This window comes from Arachis duranensis, chromosome 7 (assembly GCF_000817695.3).
Source record: "Arachis duranensis cultivar V14167 chromosome 7, aradu.V14167.gnm2.J7QH, whole genome shotgun sequence".
Classification (NCBI taxonomy): Eukaryota; Viridiplantae; Streptophyta; class Magnoliopsida; order Fabales; family Fabaceae; genus Arachis; species Arachis duranensis.
Window position 1 is genome coordinate 60,602,742 of NC_029778.3, and position 17,078 is coordinate 60,619,819.

At 37.7% G+C, this 17,078-nt stretch overlaps 2 protein-coding genes across 2 annotated transcripts; one reads left to right on the forward strand and one right to left on the reverse strand.

The window, feature by feature from the left end:
- Positions 1 to 3,011: 3,011 nt before the first annotated feature.
- LOC107459206 (extensin-like) lies at positions 3,012 to 4,259 on the forward strand. The gene has a single exon (XM_016077420.3). It carries the CDS (start codon positions 3,100 to 3,102, stop codon positions 4,090 to 4,092), a length of 993 nt encoding a protein of 330 aa, XP_015932906.1. The 5' UTR covers positions 3,012 to 3,099; the 3' UTR covers positions 4,093 to 4,259.
- A 1,504-nt stretch (positions 4,260 to 5,763) lies between these two features.
- On the reverse strand, positions 5,764 to 15,522 carry LOC107459205 (uncharacterized). Its single transcript, XM_016077419.1, has 4 exons — positions 15,371 to 15,522; positions 12,896 to 12,995; positions 7,469 to 7,683; positions 5,764 to 7,351 (listed from the first exon to the last, which is right to left on the reverse strand). Exons 1-4 carry the CDS (start codon positions 15,520 to 15,522, stop codon positions 5,764 to 5,766), a joined length of 2,055 nt encoding a protein of 684 aa, XP_015932905.1.
- Positions 15,523 to 17,078: the final 1,556 nt, after the last annotated feature.

Sequence of the window (17,078 nt, forward strand, 5' to 3'; positions counted from 1 at the left end):
AAAGATTTTGTGTGCAAACTTGAGAAGAGTCTTTATGGGTTGAAGCAAGCTCCAAGACAATGGTACAAGAAGTTTGAATCTGTTATGGAAGATCATGGTTACCATAAGACAACTTCAGATCATTGTGTTTTTGTGCAAAAATTTTTTGATGGTGATTTTATCATTCTTTTACTTTATGTGGATGATATTTTGATAGTGGAAAAGAATGCTTTGATGATTAATGAGTTGAAGAAACAGTTGAGCAAGTTCTTTGCTATGAAGAACTTGGGTCCTGCCAAACAAATTTTAGGCATGACTATTACTCATTATAGAAATTTCAAGAAACTTTATTTGTCACAGGAGAAATACATAAAGAAGGTGCTTCAAAGGTTTGGCATGAATGATGCCAAATGTGTTGCTAGTTCTTTTGCTCCTCATTTTAACTTGAGCACCAAGCAATGTCCAACCACTGGTGAGAAAAAAACAAGCAATGAATGAAATTCCTTATGCCTCAGCTGTTGGAAGCTTGATGTATGCTATGGCGTGTACTAGACCAAACATTGCTTATGAGGTTGGTATTATGAGTCGTTTTCTCTCTAATCCAGGTAAAGAACATTAGAATGTTGTTAAATGGATTATGAGATATCTCAAAGGTACAACTAATTTGAGTTTGAGTTTGGTAGTGAGAAACCTTTGTTAATTGGCTTTACTGATATGCAGACATGGTAGGAGATATTAATTCTCGAAAGTCAACTTCAGATTATTTGGTCAAGTTTGCAGGGGGAGCTATTTCATGGCAGTGAAGGCTATAAAAGTGTGTTGAATTTTCTACCACAGAGGCATAGTTTATTGTAGCAACTAAAGCATGTAAAGAGTTGTTGTGGATAATAAGTTTCTTGTAGCACTTGATTTCAAGTAAGACCGTTATGTGTTGTTGTGTGATAGTCAAAGTGCTATTTACCTTGCCAAGAATTCTACTTTTCATGTAAGATCTAAACATATTGATGTTAGGTATATATCATTGGATACGGGATGTGTTAGACTCCAAATTGTTGGAACTTGAGAAAGTTCACACTGATGACAATGGTGCTGATATGATGACAAAAGCATTGTCAAGAGATAAGCTTGAAACATGTTGTTTGATCGTCGGAATGGCGATGGCCTCCACCTAGTCGAGAAGGGGGAGATTTTGTTGGGTTTTTTCTCTTCTTTGTGAGGCCCAAGCCTAATTTTTTGAGGGTGTCTCTTTGCACCCATTATGTCACAACCCTAATAATATTTTGGGGTCATTGAGAGTGTGAGAGAGTAGCCACAAAGTGAGAGAGAAGAGAAAAAAATAGAATTTTTCGTTTTTATGCAAAGCAGTAAATTTCAAATGGCAGTTTCTCATTTGTTCACTGTTGGATCGAGTTGAAATTTAAACCGTTTGTTCCTCTCATCTTGTTCTTTATTAGGGACGGTGGAGATGTTTATTGGAAGTCTGCAGTGAGAAAAATTGGCTTCAAGGTTTCCCGGTTTTTCAGAGAGCAACAATCTTTGAACAGCAGTTTCTCATTCTTTCACCGTTGGATCGACGTAAAATTTGGCTACAGAGCTTCTCATTTTGTTCTTCATTCTGAACGGTAGAGATTTTGATTGGAGATCTATAGAGGGAGAAATAGGCTTCGAATAACAGCTCTATTTTTAGGTATTTTTCATCTTCTTTCTTCTCATTTGTAAGATTTGGTGCTTTGATGTTTTGGTTGGTTATATGCACGTTTTTTGTGCTTTATTTGAGACTTTCTTATACTTCATTTGATTATAATAGAACTATTTCATTGGTTTGGACGACTCGTGATTTTTACCTCTCACATTAAGGAAGATTTTTCACATTAAAATTTCATTGTGTTCTTATTATTATTTTACTTACTATATTTACTTGTTCATAATTACTGCCATATTATGTTAAGAGTATTTTCATATTGTTCTTACGTTAAATATTTTTATTGTTTTCGCTACTAACTAGGCTCTTTCAAAATATTATTTCACTAACAAAATACGTAGTTGGCAACTATACATACATATATATATATATATACTCTCGATAATAAAGTTCGTTTTATCCTTTTTCGTTAGTAAAATAACATTTTCCTTTTTGTAATTCATCCCCTTATATTCACTTTTATTTTAAGTGAGTCTATTTAATTTTGTCACTTCTAAATTCATAATAAAAATTTTAAAGGACAACTGACTAACATACAAAACTTTAGATAGTTTATTAGTTTTTTCATACACGTATGCATTTTGTCTAGTTTTTATATAAATATATTTAAATAATTATCTTAAAAATGTATATAAAAATTAAAAAAATAATTTATAGACTTTTTTCTTTTCTAGTTTTGTCTCTTTGCCAAAAATATATTTAGTGCATTTAGAATTTTTAATAAAATAAAAATATCTTATTTTGTAGTTAAAATTACTAAAAATACATTAAAATTAGATATTTAGAGCTATTTTTAGAATATATATATTCTTATTTCAAGTGAATTTTTGTCAAACAAAAATAATTTTAAAAAATTTAATTAAAATGTCATTTTTAGTGGATATTCTTTTTTTATATCAAAAATTGAATATTTAGAACCTTTATATGTAATATAACGTTTGTTGCATTTTTTTCTTTCTTGTTTGTTTGTTTCTTTATAGAATAGGTTCAAATATATAACTTTTTTTTAATTTTGAATTTTTGATAGTAAGCACATCATGTGATCCCACGATGTACCAACCATTATATTAGTATAATATTAGTGAATGTATGTCATAATTGCCCCAATGCAACATGTGCTACAAAACACATGAAAAAAAAAAAGTGTGACCCAACTAAATTGAAAGATGACTTGAACAATATCTAACAATAAACTCATAGACTATATATTATAAGAAAATTAAAATTACAACGCATCTGTATACTTAAATAACTAAATATATGAAACTGCCAAATCATTTGCTTGTAACAATTAAATTAACTCAGTAATATATAAACTTGAGTCTGCCCTTTCTTATATGCAACCCTAGCTAACACCTTTGAGCTTTCTCACTTCTCATTTCCTCTCCTTTCATCTAATTTTCCACATAATAAAAATAATGAGTTACTTGTATTACTCTCCTCCGCCGCCACCACCAACACCACCTAGTTACTTGTATTGTTCTCCGCCACCACCGCCACCAGAAGACTATCACCATCACCACCACCATGTCTATCCCCCTCCAACCGTAGTTCAACCTCCACCTTCAAACACCAATGCTCCGCCACCACCATTACCACCGCTACCCCCACCTCATACTAGTCAACCTCCATCACCAACACCGCCTCATTCTGGTCAACCTCCGTCACCAACACCGCCTCATTCTGGTCAACCTCCATCACCACCAACACCGCCTCATTCTGGTCAACCTCCATCACCAACACCGCCTCATTCTAGTCAACCTCCGTCAACAACACCGCCTCCTTCTGGTCAACCTCCGTCAACAACACCACCACCACAAACACCTCCGAATAAAGCATCTCCACCAACCCCTACCCCTTCATCATCTCCACCAAAACCTACACCATCACCATCACCACCATTGCCACCAACACAAGGTCCAACACGACCACCGAAACAACCACCAACACCAAGCAAGGGTCCATACTCCCCAGCGCCAACACCAAAAAGAATCCCTCCAAAAGGAAAACCGCCATCAAAGAGCACTGCTCCTCCTCCTTCATCATCATTAGCACCATCTCCATCGAAAAGTTACGTTCCTCCAGGTTACGGATCAGGTCCACTACCACCACCACCATTTTCCAACACAAGCAAGTTAAGTCCACTCTCGCCAGCAGGAGGAGGCGGAGGAGGAGGAAGCCACCACCATAGAACGGTGATTGCAGTGTGCGTGTCACTGGGTGGTGCTTTCTTGCTCGGGCTGCTTGTTCTTGGTGTCTTTTGCTTGGCAAAGAAGAAAAAGAAACCGATTCCTCCTCCACCTTCTGCTGCACACCATCACGCCTCCCATTATGGTGGTGGTGGTGGTAGCGGCGGCGGCGGCGGCGGTGCTGTTGCTGGGTACTCCGGCGGGTCATCACAACCTTGTTGAAAATTTGCTTCAAGTTGTTTCAAGAAATTCCCTCCTTCACGTCCATGTTTGACTATTTCTTGTGTTTATCATTTATGTGTGGTTAATTTTCCCTTTTTTATTTTCTTTATTCATATAATCACTTGTACTGTGTGTTGATAATGCTTATATTCAGAATTTTTCCAACATTGAATTTTATTGTAAGCTCCACTGATGCCGCATTATTCAAAATCTTTGTTTTCCACGTTTGATTGTTAATAAACGGCTAAACGTTGTATTTTTAAAGTACAATCTGTGATGTATAGCTATTATTAGCCATTATCAATATTTTTAATCATGTGATATGATATTTAATAATATAGAATTATTTTTTTAATAGTTATGTATTGACCAAATTTTAATAAAAATATTATTCTTAAATTTTTTTATTTTTAAATGCATAAATTATATATATATATATTTTTAAATTTGTTTGTCTTGGTTAATTATTTTTTTTCCTTCTTGTTATGTATTGTTGTAATGCACTAGATTGAGTAAATATGTTTAATAAATATATTTACTTAATTAATAATTAAGACAAATATAAATTTATGATGCTAAAAGAAAACTTAATATAAATAAACTCCAATACTAGTTCACCGAATAATAACTAGCACTTAAATGTTGGGCAATAATTCGATTCATAAAATATTTATAACACATAAATTTGAACTTGTATAAGAGAAATTTTGCATTTACTTCAATCCAAATTTTGGCCTTCGTGAAAATAACGAATCAGTATTGCAATCAAAGGGACAAAAGACTTATATGAATAAGTATTGCAGAATATGAGAAGATATAAAAATTAAAGGGTATTTTTATGGCGTCTATAATTTTTTTAAATTATTTAAATATGAATATTAAAAGATGTATTTATTATGAGATTTACTCTTTTATAAAATTAAAATATATATAATTTGTGAATATTACAGAACACACCAAATTAAATAATCATGGAGTAGTCACCAAACAAAAAAAAGAATCATGGAGTGGTTGGGAAGCACACTTTTGTAACACAAAGCGTTTCTCTTTACACATGATCACTCTTCTCTCAGTCCCTTTACATGGTGTCACAACATTATTGGGCGCCAAGCAAAATGGTACCTATATATTTGGGATCACTTAAATAAAGATGTTTATTTTAGGACAATTTATTCAAATAAATAAAGTGGGTGAAAGCTTTACTAAAATACACAAAACAGATATTCCTTTCCTGATTGTGTATTTTCACACTTCTATGTAAACCGTGGCAAGCTAACACAATTTCCAATTTTAACATAAACCGTGGCAGCTAGCAACGGATTATGTGTTGTATGGTTTATGTGTAAACCGTAGCAAGCTCCCACGGTTTACAAAGGGATAATGCGAGGCATAAACCGTGGCAGGCTCCCACGGTTTATGAAGGAGAAATTTTGCCCACATTGTGCAGACTAAGTGATATGTTATCTGCTATGTATTTGATAGTTTAAGCGGTTTGAAATTCTATGATGTACATTATTTCCGTCACAGTTATGATGCGCAGTCTAAATGATACGACATTAATGCAATCAAACATCTAAAATAAACGGATTTTATTCATATGAAATTAATGCAGAAAATCAACATGGTGACATTCATAGACTTAACCAACCATACATAACTCAACTGAACATTTCATAAAACAAGTAAAACAACAAGGTAATGACATCTACGCATCCCCCCGGTAGTATGTCTTCGCTGGTCACAGTTCCTCCGTGTATGCCCAGCCTGACGGCATAGCCCACAGCGCTTCGGCTGGTTCTCCAGAGACTGATCCATACTACCACGGATCCTGGTTGCCCTTGGACGACCTTCCTTTGCACGCCTCATGTTAGGATCAGGAATGATGGTTGGCCCAGCATATGGAGGCCATAAGCCTTCCGGGATAGGCGGAACAAAACCCTGCTTGTAAACGTTGAAAACTTCACTCATACGATACACCTCGTGAACATAAGACGTCCAATTAAGGCGGGAGTAGGCGCAACATGCAATGGCGTGGCAACAAGGATAATGCAGCGCCTGAAAGTGGCCACAGTCGCATCTGTAATCTTTAAGGGAAACTCTATAGCTACCCAGCGAGAAGCGCCCGGTTGGTGTTGTCTCGGCCACGGTGTACTCCGATTGATGCCTGTCGTATAACGTGACAGTGAAGCACCTTGAGTCTCTTAGATTCCGATCAATTGCCTTGGCCAATGCCTGGCAAAATTCATTACCAGATCCGAGTTGTGCATCTACTGTTTGTCCCCGTACCACAAAAAGCTGAGCAAGCCTCCCGTAAGTTGACTGAACCAACGATGTGACCGGGAGGTTTCGAGTTCCCTTTAGGACCGAGTTCACACATTCACTGATGTTGGTTGTCATGTGCCCGAACCGTCTACCACTATCCTCATGTTGGGTCCATTTGTCGTACTCCTTCCGATTGGCCCATTCATACATTGCTGGATTCTCAGTCCGCATGATGTCAAGCCAGTAATAAAACTCTGCTTCAGTCTTTGCGTAGGCAGCATTCACTAACATTCTCCTTGAATCTTTACCTTTGAAAGTTAGGGCAAAATTCGCTACCACATGCCAAATACAGTACGCTCGGAAAGCACGTGGAGGCAGCCACCCAGTCTCAGGTGCCTCAAGCGCTGCCTTGATCCCGTTATGCCTGTCAGAGATTACAAGGATACCCTCCTGAGGAGTCACATGCTCTCGTAGGTTGGACAAGAAGAATGACCACGACTCTACATTTTCTCCTTCCACAAGGGCGAATGCAATGGGGAGGATGTTGGAGTTCCCATCCTGCGCTATTGCCAATAGCAGTGTCCCTCCATACTTGCCATACAAGTGGGTACCATCAATACTGACGAGGGGCTTGCAATGATGGAATGCCTCGATACAGGGTGGGAATGTCCAGAATAATCGGTGAAAGTACACCGTCGACTCATCAACCTCACCACGAAGCCGAACAAGAGAGGTCTTCAACACGGTTATTGTTCCGGCCATTGTTGACTGTACTCCTAGCATCCAACGTGGCAACTCCGCGTATGACTCTTCCCAATCTCCATATATTTGTGCCACTGCCTTTTGCTTCGCCATCCAAACCTTCCTGTAACTAGGCCTGAAACCATAATTGGCTTCTGTAGCTTGTTGCAGTACCTTTACCGTAACTGCAGTATCTGCCCTAACCAACGGAAGAATCCTCGCACAGATAACGTGGTAATCTAGCTGACGGTGATCACTGGAAATAGAGGTTGCCAAGCATGTGTGTGACCCGTTGTACCTCCTAACCTCCCAAGTGCCTTTTCGTGCACGCAGCGCAACGCGAATCAACCAAGTACAACCCTTGCCGAATTACTTGCATTTTCCATAATACTTCAGATGATCTGATTCGATGACTCTATACTCAACACCTTGCCGGATGCTATAGTCCTTCACACTCAGCACAGCCTCATCTTTATTCTGGAAAGATTGCCCAATCTGAAATTCTGTAGAAGAGCCCCCGACCGTGTTACCACCGTCCTCCTGTTGACCCAGAACCTCCAAGTTTAGTGTGGAGAAGTGTGGAGGGTACTGACATTAGGATTTTTGCTAGTAAAGAATTTTATAAAAATAGTTGCGTTGTAGATATAGTTTCTAAACCAACAAAAATCCCTTCGTGCAAACGTTTTGGTTGTCACAAGTAACAAACCCCTTTAAAATTGATAACCGAGTATTTAAACCTCGGGTCGTCTTCTCAAGGAATTGCAGGGAGGTATGTTCTTATTATTGGTTATGAAAAAGGTAAAATTGGGGTTTTTGGAATTTGGGCAATGGGCACAGGTATATTTTCAAAGCAATAAAAGTAAATAAATAACTGTAAAATAAACTCTTGGCAAGGTATAAGAACTGGAAGTCCTATCCTTGTCAATTGTGATGAGAATTGGATTTTAATCCCACTTAGTTAACCTTTACTAAACAAAGGAAGGTCAAATGGACTAATTAATTTGATACCTAAAGTCCTAGTCTTTCCTTTGGAAAGGCTAGAGTTATTGGAACTCAAATTAACTAACAACTCCCAATTTCAACCACTGCTTTATTTGCCAGCTCAAGCGTCACCAATTACTCAACCAAACCCAAAAGGGTAATAGGAAAATCCAAATTATTTATATAAATAAAAGACAGCAATCATCAATCTGAAATACCTCAAATAAAATTAATTCAAATAATAATCTATAACATGGCCTGACTTTAATCTGTGTTTCTGGGCCGAAAACTGGGTTGAAATGCGGCCGAGAATCTCTGCCAGCGACTTTTGTAATTCTGCAGATCGCGCTCGTCACGCGATCGCATCATCCATGCGGACGCGTCATTCGCGTTTTTTCCCTGCCACGCATTCACGTCGTCCACGCTTCCGCGTCACTTGTGCTTTTTCTAATCCGCGCGGTCGCGTGAGTCATGCGATCGCATCACTCTGATTTCTTCTATTTCACGCGGTCACATGAGCCATGCGACCGCGTGACTTTTCGCTGGTCATCTCCTCAATTCCTTGTATTCCTTCCATCTTTGCATACTTCTTCTTCATTCTCTAAGCCATTCCTGCACTATGAAGCCTGAAACACTTAACACACAGATCAAGGCATCGAATGGTAATAAGAGAGGATTAAGATTAGCTAAATCAAGACCAAAGAAGCATGTTTTCAATCATGTAATAATTTTAGGAAGGAAATATAAATGCATGCTAATTATATGAATAAGTGGGTAAAGACCATGATAAAACCACACAATTAAACACATTGTAAACCATAAAATAGTGGTTTATCAACCTCCCCACACTTAAACATTAGCATGTCCTCATGCTAAACTCAAGGAGACCAAATAAATGAGTAGGGAAAGGCAAGACTCATGCAATGCAACCTATGAATGTGAATGCAACTACATGCTAAAATGATTCTACCTACTTGGTGAAAAAGTAAATAAATCTTTCAAGAATAAATATGAACTGGATTTCACTAATTCAAATCACAAAATACAATATAAATAACTTGTAAGAAGAAGATAGCTCATAAAAGTAGGGAACATAGAATTAAGCACTGAACCCTTACTAGTAGTGTATATCATTCTAACTCTCAAGTGTCTAGGGTCAATTCTCTCAATTCTCTACTAATCTTGCTTTCTATAGCTTGCTCTTCATCTAACAATCAACAAAAATTTAATGCACCAATACACAAATCAAGAGGTCTTTTAAGGGTTGTAATGGGGTTAGGGTCAAGGTAGGATTGTATTTGGCCAAGTGGACTAAAATCTGAATCCTTAATTAACAGGTAGGATTGTATTTGTCCAAGTGGACTAAAATTTGAATCCTTAATTAACATAAACTTTCCACCTAACTTAAGACAATCTACATATTTATGCATTCCAAGTTTTGAGTACAGCTCATATGCATTGATTTCACTTATTTATTTTGGGGCATTTTGTCCCCTTTTATTACTTGCTTTTTTTTTCATTCTTCTCAATGCATATGATTAAGGTTTTGAATGCATAAACATGTTCTTAACATTTTTCATATTTTCACACAAAGTCTAACATACTCAATTCCCAAACCAAGCGTTTCCAAACCCACTTTTTCCCACACTTAATTCATGCGCATTCTCACTAGTCTAAGCTAATCAAGGATTCAAATTAGGGACATTATTGTTTTCCGCTTAGAGTTAGTGATGAGCTAAAGTAAAGAACAAGGGGTAAAATAGGCTCAACATGGGTTTGCAAAGGATGATAAAAGGTAAGGCCATAAGGATATGTAAGCTCAGTGAAACAAGGCCTCAATCATATAAGTGCATGCATACATCAAATAATGGAAATATAGAATTAAGGAAGGCAAAGATCACAATTTTAGAGAGAAAAACACACACCAAAAATAAAAAATTGGTTGATAAAATGCAACCAATTCAAATAGGCTAAAAAATCTCACAGGTTTTATGTGTTCGAGCTCTAGACTATGTTCCAATAATATTTCTTCAAACAAGTTTTTCAAAAAGTTTTATTCAAATTAGTGAAATACTATAAAAATTTCTTGAAAAAGAAAATATTACTTTAACCAAGTGGTAAAATATGCACAAAAAGAAATAAACATGCAAATGCAACAATGAAAAACAAAAATTGGTGTTGAGAATGGACTAACTAACCCGTGGAGATCGGTATCGACCTCCCCACACTTAAAGATTGCACCGTCCTCGGTGCAGGCTGAGATCCACAGGTGGGTGGGTGTTGTGGTTCCTAAGCTGTTGCTCGTTGTAGAAGCTTTCTCTTTACCCATTCTGGTGGCCAGCCTGAAAAAGGGAGAAGAGAAAGGGACATGAAGTCAAAGGGATGGAGCAAAGAGGAAGGCAGTACGAGTGATAGTCATGCCAAGTAAAAAAAAATAGTGAATGAAAGACATGGTCGCGATTCCATGTGATCAATTCATCAATGAAAATATAGCAAGGCATGGGGAGTATTGGATGCAAGATGTTTGTTAGCATGCCGGCAAGGGCATGAGTAGCATAGATCAAGCATCAAAAGCTTTAATGTATTGTTAGTCGTGAGAAACTACCAATCGTTTGTATTGACAATTATATTTAATTAATAAAATACAAAAAGGGTTTGTGAAAAGCAAGCATTTATAGTAGTAGATTAAAAAAATCTTTAAAAATAATGCGCAATGCCATACGGGCGTTTTCACAAGCACATAGCATACAGATTAAATAAGGTATGTAAAATATTAATTAGAACATGCAAGCAACCCTATAAAAATGATATATAATTGTCAAATAATTTCTCAACAATCCACAAAATAAATATCAACACCAATAAAAAATATGCATGAATGCAATGCATGAAAGTATGCAGATAAAGTAAGTAAAATAGAAAGAAGGAAAATAAGGGAAGAAAGAAGTAAGGAAGAAAGGATGGAGGAAAAATTAGGATTGGGGAAGAAAAGATAAGAAATTTTGGCAAATTAGGATAAGCTGTGCGACGCAAGCGACGAGATCGTGTGGGGCACGCGGTCACGTGACTTGCACTTATACGGATTGACGCGGTCGCGTCGGGCACGCGGTCATGTGACACAGGTGATGCTACTGGCATGAGGGCAGCCTCGCGCTCGCACAACTCTCTGTTCAAAATCATTAATTGCCAAATATTGGGTGACGCAATCGCGTGGGGCATGCGATCGCGTGAGTGGGCTTCAAAGAAGAATGACGCGGACGCGTGAGCCATGCGTCCGCGTGGATAGAATTGTGCGTTCAGCACCAATCCAGCACCACTCTCGCACAATAATTCGTAGTGCACCCTTTTTACGTCGAAAATTGGGGCACGCGGTCGCGTGGGAGGCCATTATTCCCATATGACGCGGTCGCGTCAGCGACGCGATCGCATGGGACGATTTGTGCCATTGGCACGCCTCCAGCCATGCTCTCGCGTGACTCTCTGTTCATTTTTATTTTCTCCCCTCTCCTTGTGATGCGAACGCGTCGCCGATGCGGTCGCGTCGCGTGGCATTTTTTTTATTAGATGCAAATGCAGATGCAATGAATGGTATGCAAAATTCCAGGTTCAATCAAAACTCAAAAATAGACTAAAATTTAAACTGGAAAAAGAACGATCATACCATGGTGGGTTGTCTCCCACCTAGCACTTTTAGTTAAAGTCCTTAAGTTAGACATTCTGGTGAGCTCCTTGTTATGGTGGCTTGTGTTTGTACTGATCCAGGAATCTCCACCAGTGTTTAGAATTCTAGTAGCCTCCGGGGTCCCAAACTAGGCGCATAAAGCCTTCAAATAAGTTAAAGCAAGTGACAAGGCCCCAAGAGTGGTGATTGGTAGAATAGATTCCGGGGTCCCAGACCTTGCCCTTGCACCCGTCTTTTGGTTGAGCAATATTGTTCCATCCGGGTGGCAAGCAGTCTGAATTCTCACTGAAGCAGCCAGAAAACTTTCTAGACCCACTCAGTTGAGCTCTAAACCAACCTTTGCGTTTGAATGTTGAGCACACAACTAAGTTGAACCTTGCAGGATAAATCTTATCACTGACCATCTTTTTCTTACTCTTAATGCCACAGAGAGCTCTAAGTTGACCATCCGTCTCCAGTAGCCTGTATTCAAGTGGAATTAGAAAGCTAAGGGATATGAATTTCACCCACTTGAATGTTGTGAAGGATGATGGCAATTTAGGGGGAGGTGTTTCTAATGAACGTGCAAGCTCCACTCCCTTGTGCTCTTCTTCGACATCTTCCACCTCTTGGCAATCTTCTTCAATATCAACCTCTTCCTCTTGGTGGATTTCTTCCAATTCAATCTTTTCTTCAGTGTTCACCAAAGGCAAGGGAGGTTGTGCTTCTTCTTTTGTAATCTTCATGTCAAGTCCAATGGGAGAGGATTCAAATGTAGATAAGAATTCATTAATGATTGAATCCATCTCTTGATCGTCTCCTTCAAAGTCTTCAACCATGATATGCTTTGGAGGTTATACACCCTCCTCAACATCAGCTTCAAACGTCTTTGAAGGATGCTCTATAACTTGACTTTCCCATGGAGGTTCAGCATCTCCTAAGTCTTCAACCACTACCTCCTCTTCTTCTTCAATAATTCCGGCTTCCTCCACTTGTTCCAATATCAAATCGTGCTGCTCACTATCCACCGGAGTGCCCAATTTCTCCTTCCTGCTACATTCTTCAGTAGATTTCTCACATGAAACCATAGGGGGTTCTTTGAATGTCCAAATGTTGGAAAGGTAATCGATTTCTTTCTTGATCCAGGTATTTAAGTACGCAATCGTATTCGTCCTCAATGATTTTCCTTTCAACTATTTCTTCACCTTTAAGCACAAAATCCTCCTTGTTGTCTTCTTTCACTAGTTCTTCAACCGCACTGTCAATTTCAAGGGTCTTTACTACCTTTATCTTTAAAGCTTCCTCTAGCTCCTTATGAAGTATGGATTCGCGAAGATGATCCCTTCCCTCTTGTTCTATGTCAATGGCATCATTGGGATCATGTTGCTCTTGGATTGATGGATGTGGGTGCTCTTCCATGGATGGTGGTGATGGGGTGGAGAGATCATTTTGTGGTTGAAAAGAAAGTGCACTAGAGCTTGAGGGTTGATTGTTGAAGGTATTTGGTGGTCCGATTTGGGCGGCGAGAGCTCGCATAGTAGAGTTTAGATCAGCAATTACTTTTTCCAAGGAGATTTGGGGTGGATAGGAGGGTTCATTTGTTGGGAGAAAGGGTTCGTGGTAGAAAGGTGGTTCATCTTGATAATGATAAGGAGATGGTGTATATTGAGGTGGTGGTTCTGTGTATGGTTCATATGGTGGTTGGTGTGGTGAACAAGGATTGGGGTCATATGGAGGTGAATGGTGGAAAGGGGCTCATGAGTGTGGCGGTTCAAAGTTATGTTGAGAGGATGGTCTATAGGCACGGGGTGAGACTTATTCGTAGTTACAAGGTTGTCCATCACATCTTTCAGCTGGGTATGCATTGTAGAATGGTCGTTGTCCATGATATCTTGGAGGGTGTTGTTGCCTAAAGGGTTGATTAGATCCTCTTGGCTTCATCCATCCTTGATTGGTCTGACCTTGATGCATATTCTTGCTGTGGTTTCTATTTCCTTCAACAAAGTTAGAACCAAACTCAAAGCGAGAGGGGTGAGAATTCATAGTAGTTATCAAAAATAAGGGGGAAAAAGGAGAAACAAATAAACAAGTAAAAGAAAAATATTTTTTTTAGAAAAATATTTACAATAACCAATAATAAGGCACACGTTTGCAATTCCCCGGCAACGGCGCCATTTTGACGTTAGGATTTTTGCTAGTAAAGAATTTTATAAAAAAAGTTGCGTTGTAGATATAGTTTCTAAACCAACAAAAATCCCTTCGTGCAAACGTTTTGGTTGTCACAAGTAACAAACCCCTTTAAAATTGATAACCGAGTATTTAAACCTCGGGTCGTCTTCTCAAGGAATTGCAGGGAGGTATGTTCTTATTATTGGTTACGAAAAAGGTAAAATTGGGGTTTTTGGAATTTGGGCAATGGGCACAGGTATATTTTCAAAGTAATAAAAGTAAATAAATAACTGTAAAATAAACTCTTGGCAAGGTATAAGAACTGGAAGTCCTATCCTTATCAATTGTGATGAGAATTGGATTTCAATCCCAATTAGTTAACCTTTACTAAACAGAGGAAGGTCAAATGGACTAATTAATTTGATACCTAAAGTCCTAGTCTTTCCTTTGGAAAGGCTAGAGTTATTGGAACTCAAATTAACTAACAACTCCCAATTTCAACCACTGCTTTATTTGATATTCAAGAGTTACTGATGAGCAGATAATTTATACGCTTTTTGGCATTGTTTTTAGGTAGTTTTTAGTATGATCTAGTTACTTTTAGGGATGTTTTCATTAGTTTTTATGCTTCAATCAAACTACGTTTAAACAAAAATTCAAATTCAACATAAAAGAGTTCATAAATTAAATTAGGAAAATAAGTAAAGGAAATATTAAACCTGGGATCGAGAGTCACTCCTAAAACTAAGAGAAGTCCTAAATCCTAATTTCTAAAAACTCTACCTAAATCCTAAGAGAGAGGAGAGAACCTCTCTCTCTAAAAACTACATCTAAAACATGAAAAGTGAATTATGAAAGCATGATGAGTCTCTGCAAGTTTTTTGACTTTAATCTGTGTTTCTGGGCCGAAAACTGGGTCGAAATGCGGCCCAGAATCTCTGCCAGCGACTTTTGTAATTCTGCAGATCACGCTCGTCACGCGATCGCGTCATCCATGCGGACGCGTCATTCGCGTTTTTTCCCTGCCACGCATTCGCGTCGTCCACGCTTCCGCGTCACTTGTGCTTTTCTAATCCGCGCGATCGCGTGAGTCATGCGATCGCGTCAATTTGATTTCTTCTATTTCACGCTGTCGCGTAAGCCATGCGACCGCGTGACTTTTCGCTGGTCATCTCCTCAATTCCTTGTATTCCTTCCATCTTTGCATACTTCTTCTTCATTCTCTAAGCCATTCCTGCCCTATGAAGCCTGAAACACTTAACACACAGATCATGGCATCGAATGGTAATAAGAAAGGATTAAGATTAGCTAAATCAAGACCAAAGAAGCATGTTTTCAATCATGTAATAATTTTAGGAAGGAAATATAAATGCATGCTAATTATATGAATAAGTTGGTAAAGACCATGATAAAACCACACAATTAAACACATTGTAAACCATAAAATAGTGGTTTATCAGGTACTGTTGAGAAGCAGAACTTGAAGGCCCATGTTGCGCATGTGGATTGGCACCTGTGTCGTCGTCACTGTCCCCGATGATATCAACAGGCTCCTGGTCAGAGTCATCGTCACACATTGCATTCTCTACTCTATCAGGTTCACCAAAGCCTTCCATATAAGGTAACTAGAAACCACCGGTGCCCACGACATCAGGCTGCTCAAAGATTCCTGCATTCTCCAACTGTACAGAACCAACAACCACCGTACATTCTAAATCAGCCGCGAACGTAGGGGAACCCACCGGCGGAAGATACGGTCTGACCGCAGGCATCGAACTAGACGAACCTCCCGCGGCAGTCGAGCTATGAAATGGAGCTGATGCCCCAGAACTATCGACGCCAACCTCTAACTTCGCAAACAACTCGTGAATTCGGATCTCTGGAAAACTCCTAACACAATGGAACAGAACTCTAATATCTTCATTAGCCGCTAGCACAAAGATATCATACTGAACACCGGTCGAGACAACTGCGATGAGAATCTTGTAGAATAGCTTCTTCACCCACTTTGTACCAAAGACGCCAAGCTTCTGCAAGATGCTGTTCTTTAGATCTGACAAAGTGCTTGACGAACTGATGAACACACTCAGTGGTTCTTTGTCAGTGAACTTCACACCATAGCTTTTGCTTTTTTTAATTTTTCCAAAGCAATGCACTAAGGCAAGAACACTCCTCCTCACTTGCCATTGTGAGAATGATCTCTTATGCAAGTAGAAGTTCTATAATCACATATAAATATAATTTCGGTGTTCCTAAACCGTTGTAACCTACAACGGTTTATCAGCAAAATTTCTCCTTCATAAACTGTGGGAGCTTGCCACGGTTTATGCCTCGCATTATTCCTTCGTAAACCGTGGGAACTTGCCACAGTTTACACACAAACCACACAACACATAATCCGTTGCTAGCTGCCACGGTTTATGTTAAAATTGGAAATCGTGGTAGCTTGCCACGATTTACATAGAAGTGTGAAAATGCACAATCAGGGAAGGAATATCTGTTTTCTGTATTTGAGTAAAGCTTTCACCTATTTTATTTATTTGGATAAATTGCCCTTTATTTTATTTTTTATTAAAATATTTTTGTGTTGTATTTTAATTGACTTTTGTATAATTTATTTGTTATTTTTTGTTACATATTATTAAATTCTTTAAAAGATTTCTTTTCAAAAACAATAAAAAAATATTTAAATTAGACTAAAACTAAAAATATAAAAAAATATGTCACACTCATCAAAATATATATATATATATAACAAGTTCAAGTCTCTTAAAATTTTTATAAATAAAAAAATAATTAATTTATATTCGTATAATATATAAAATAATTACTATATTATTATTATATTATAGATTAAGATTCACTAATTTAAATTTTCTTTTTATTTTTAATATAAGCATTAGAAATAAATAAATTTTTTATAACTAAATGTAGTGTAACAAAATATATATAATATTAATTAGTTCTTAAAAAATTCTAAAAAAGTAGTTTCTTTCATTTTAGTAAAATAACTATTTATTAAAGTAGACAAATTAATTATTTTTTTCTCATATACAGTTTTTTTAAGACATAAAAGTAATTAATTAGGACATTGGTTAAGATAATTAAAGTCACTATTTCATTAAATTTTTAATTTAAAGAAAAATCCTAGTTAATTTTGGTATAGAAATTT

Bases quoted from the DNA above. Each gene is read 5' to 3' on its own strand.
- LOC107459206 (XM_016077420.3), top strand. From the start codon at position 3,100: ATGAGTTACTTGTATTACTCTCCTCCGCCGCCACCACCAACACCACCT.
- LOC107459205 (XM_016077419.1), bottom strand. From the start codon at position 15,522: ATGGAAGGCTTTGGTGAACCTGATAGAGTAGAGAATGCAATGTGTGAC. The intron at 7,684-12,895 runs GTACTTAAATAC...TCCTAATGTCAG, and splicing joins TTGAGGACGAATACGATTGC to TACCCTCCACACTTCTCCAC. The intron at 7,352-7,468 runs GTAATTCGGCAA...CTCTATTTCCAG, and splicing joins AAGTATTATGGAAAATGCAA to TGATCACCGTCAGCTAGATT.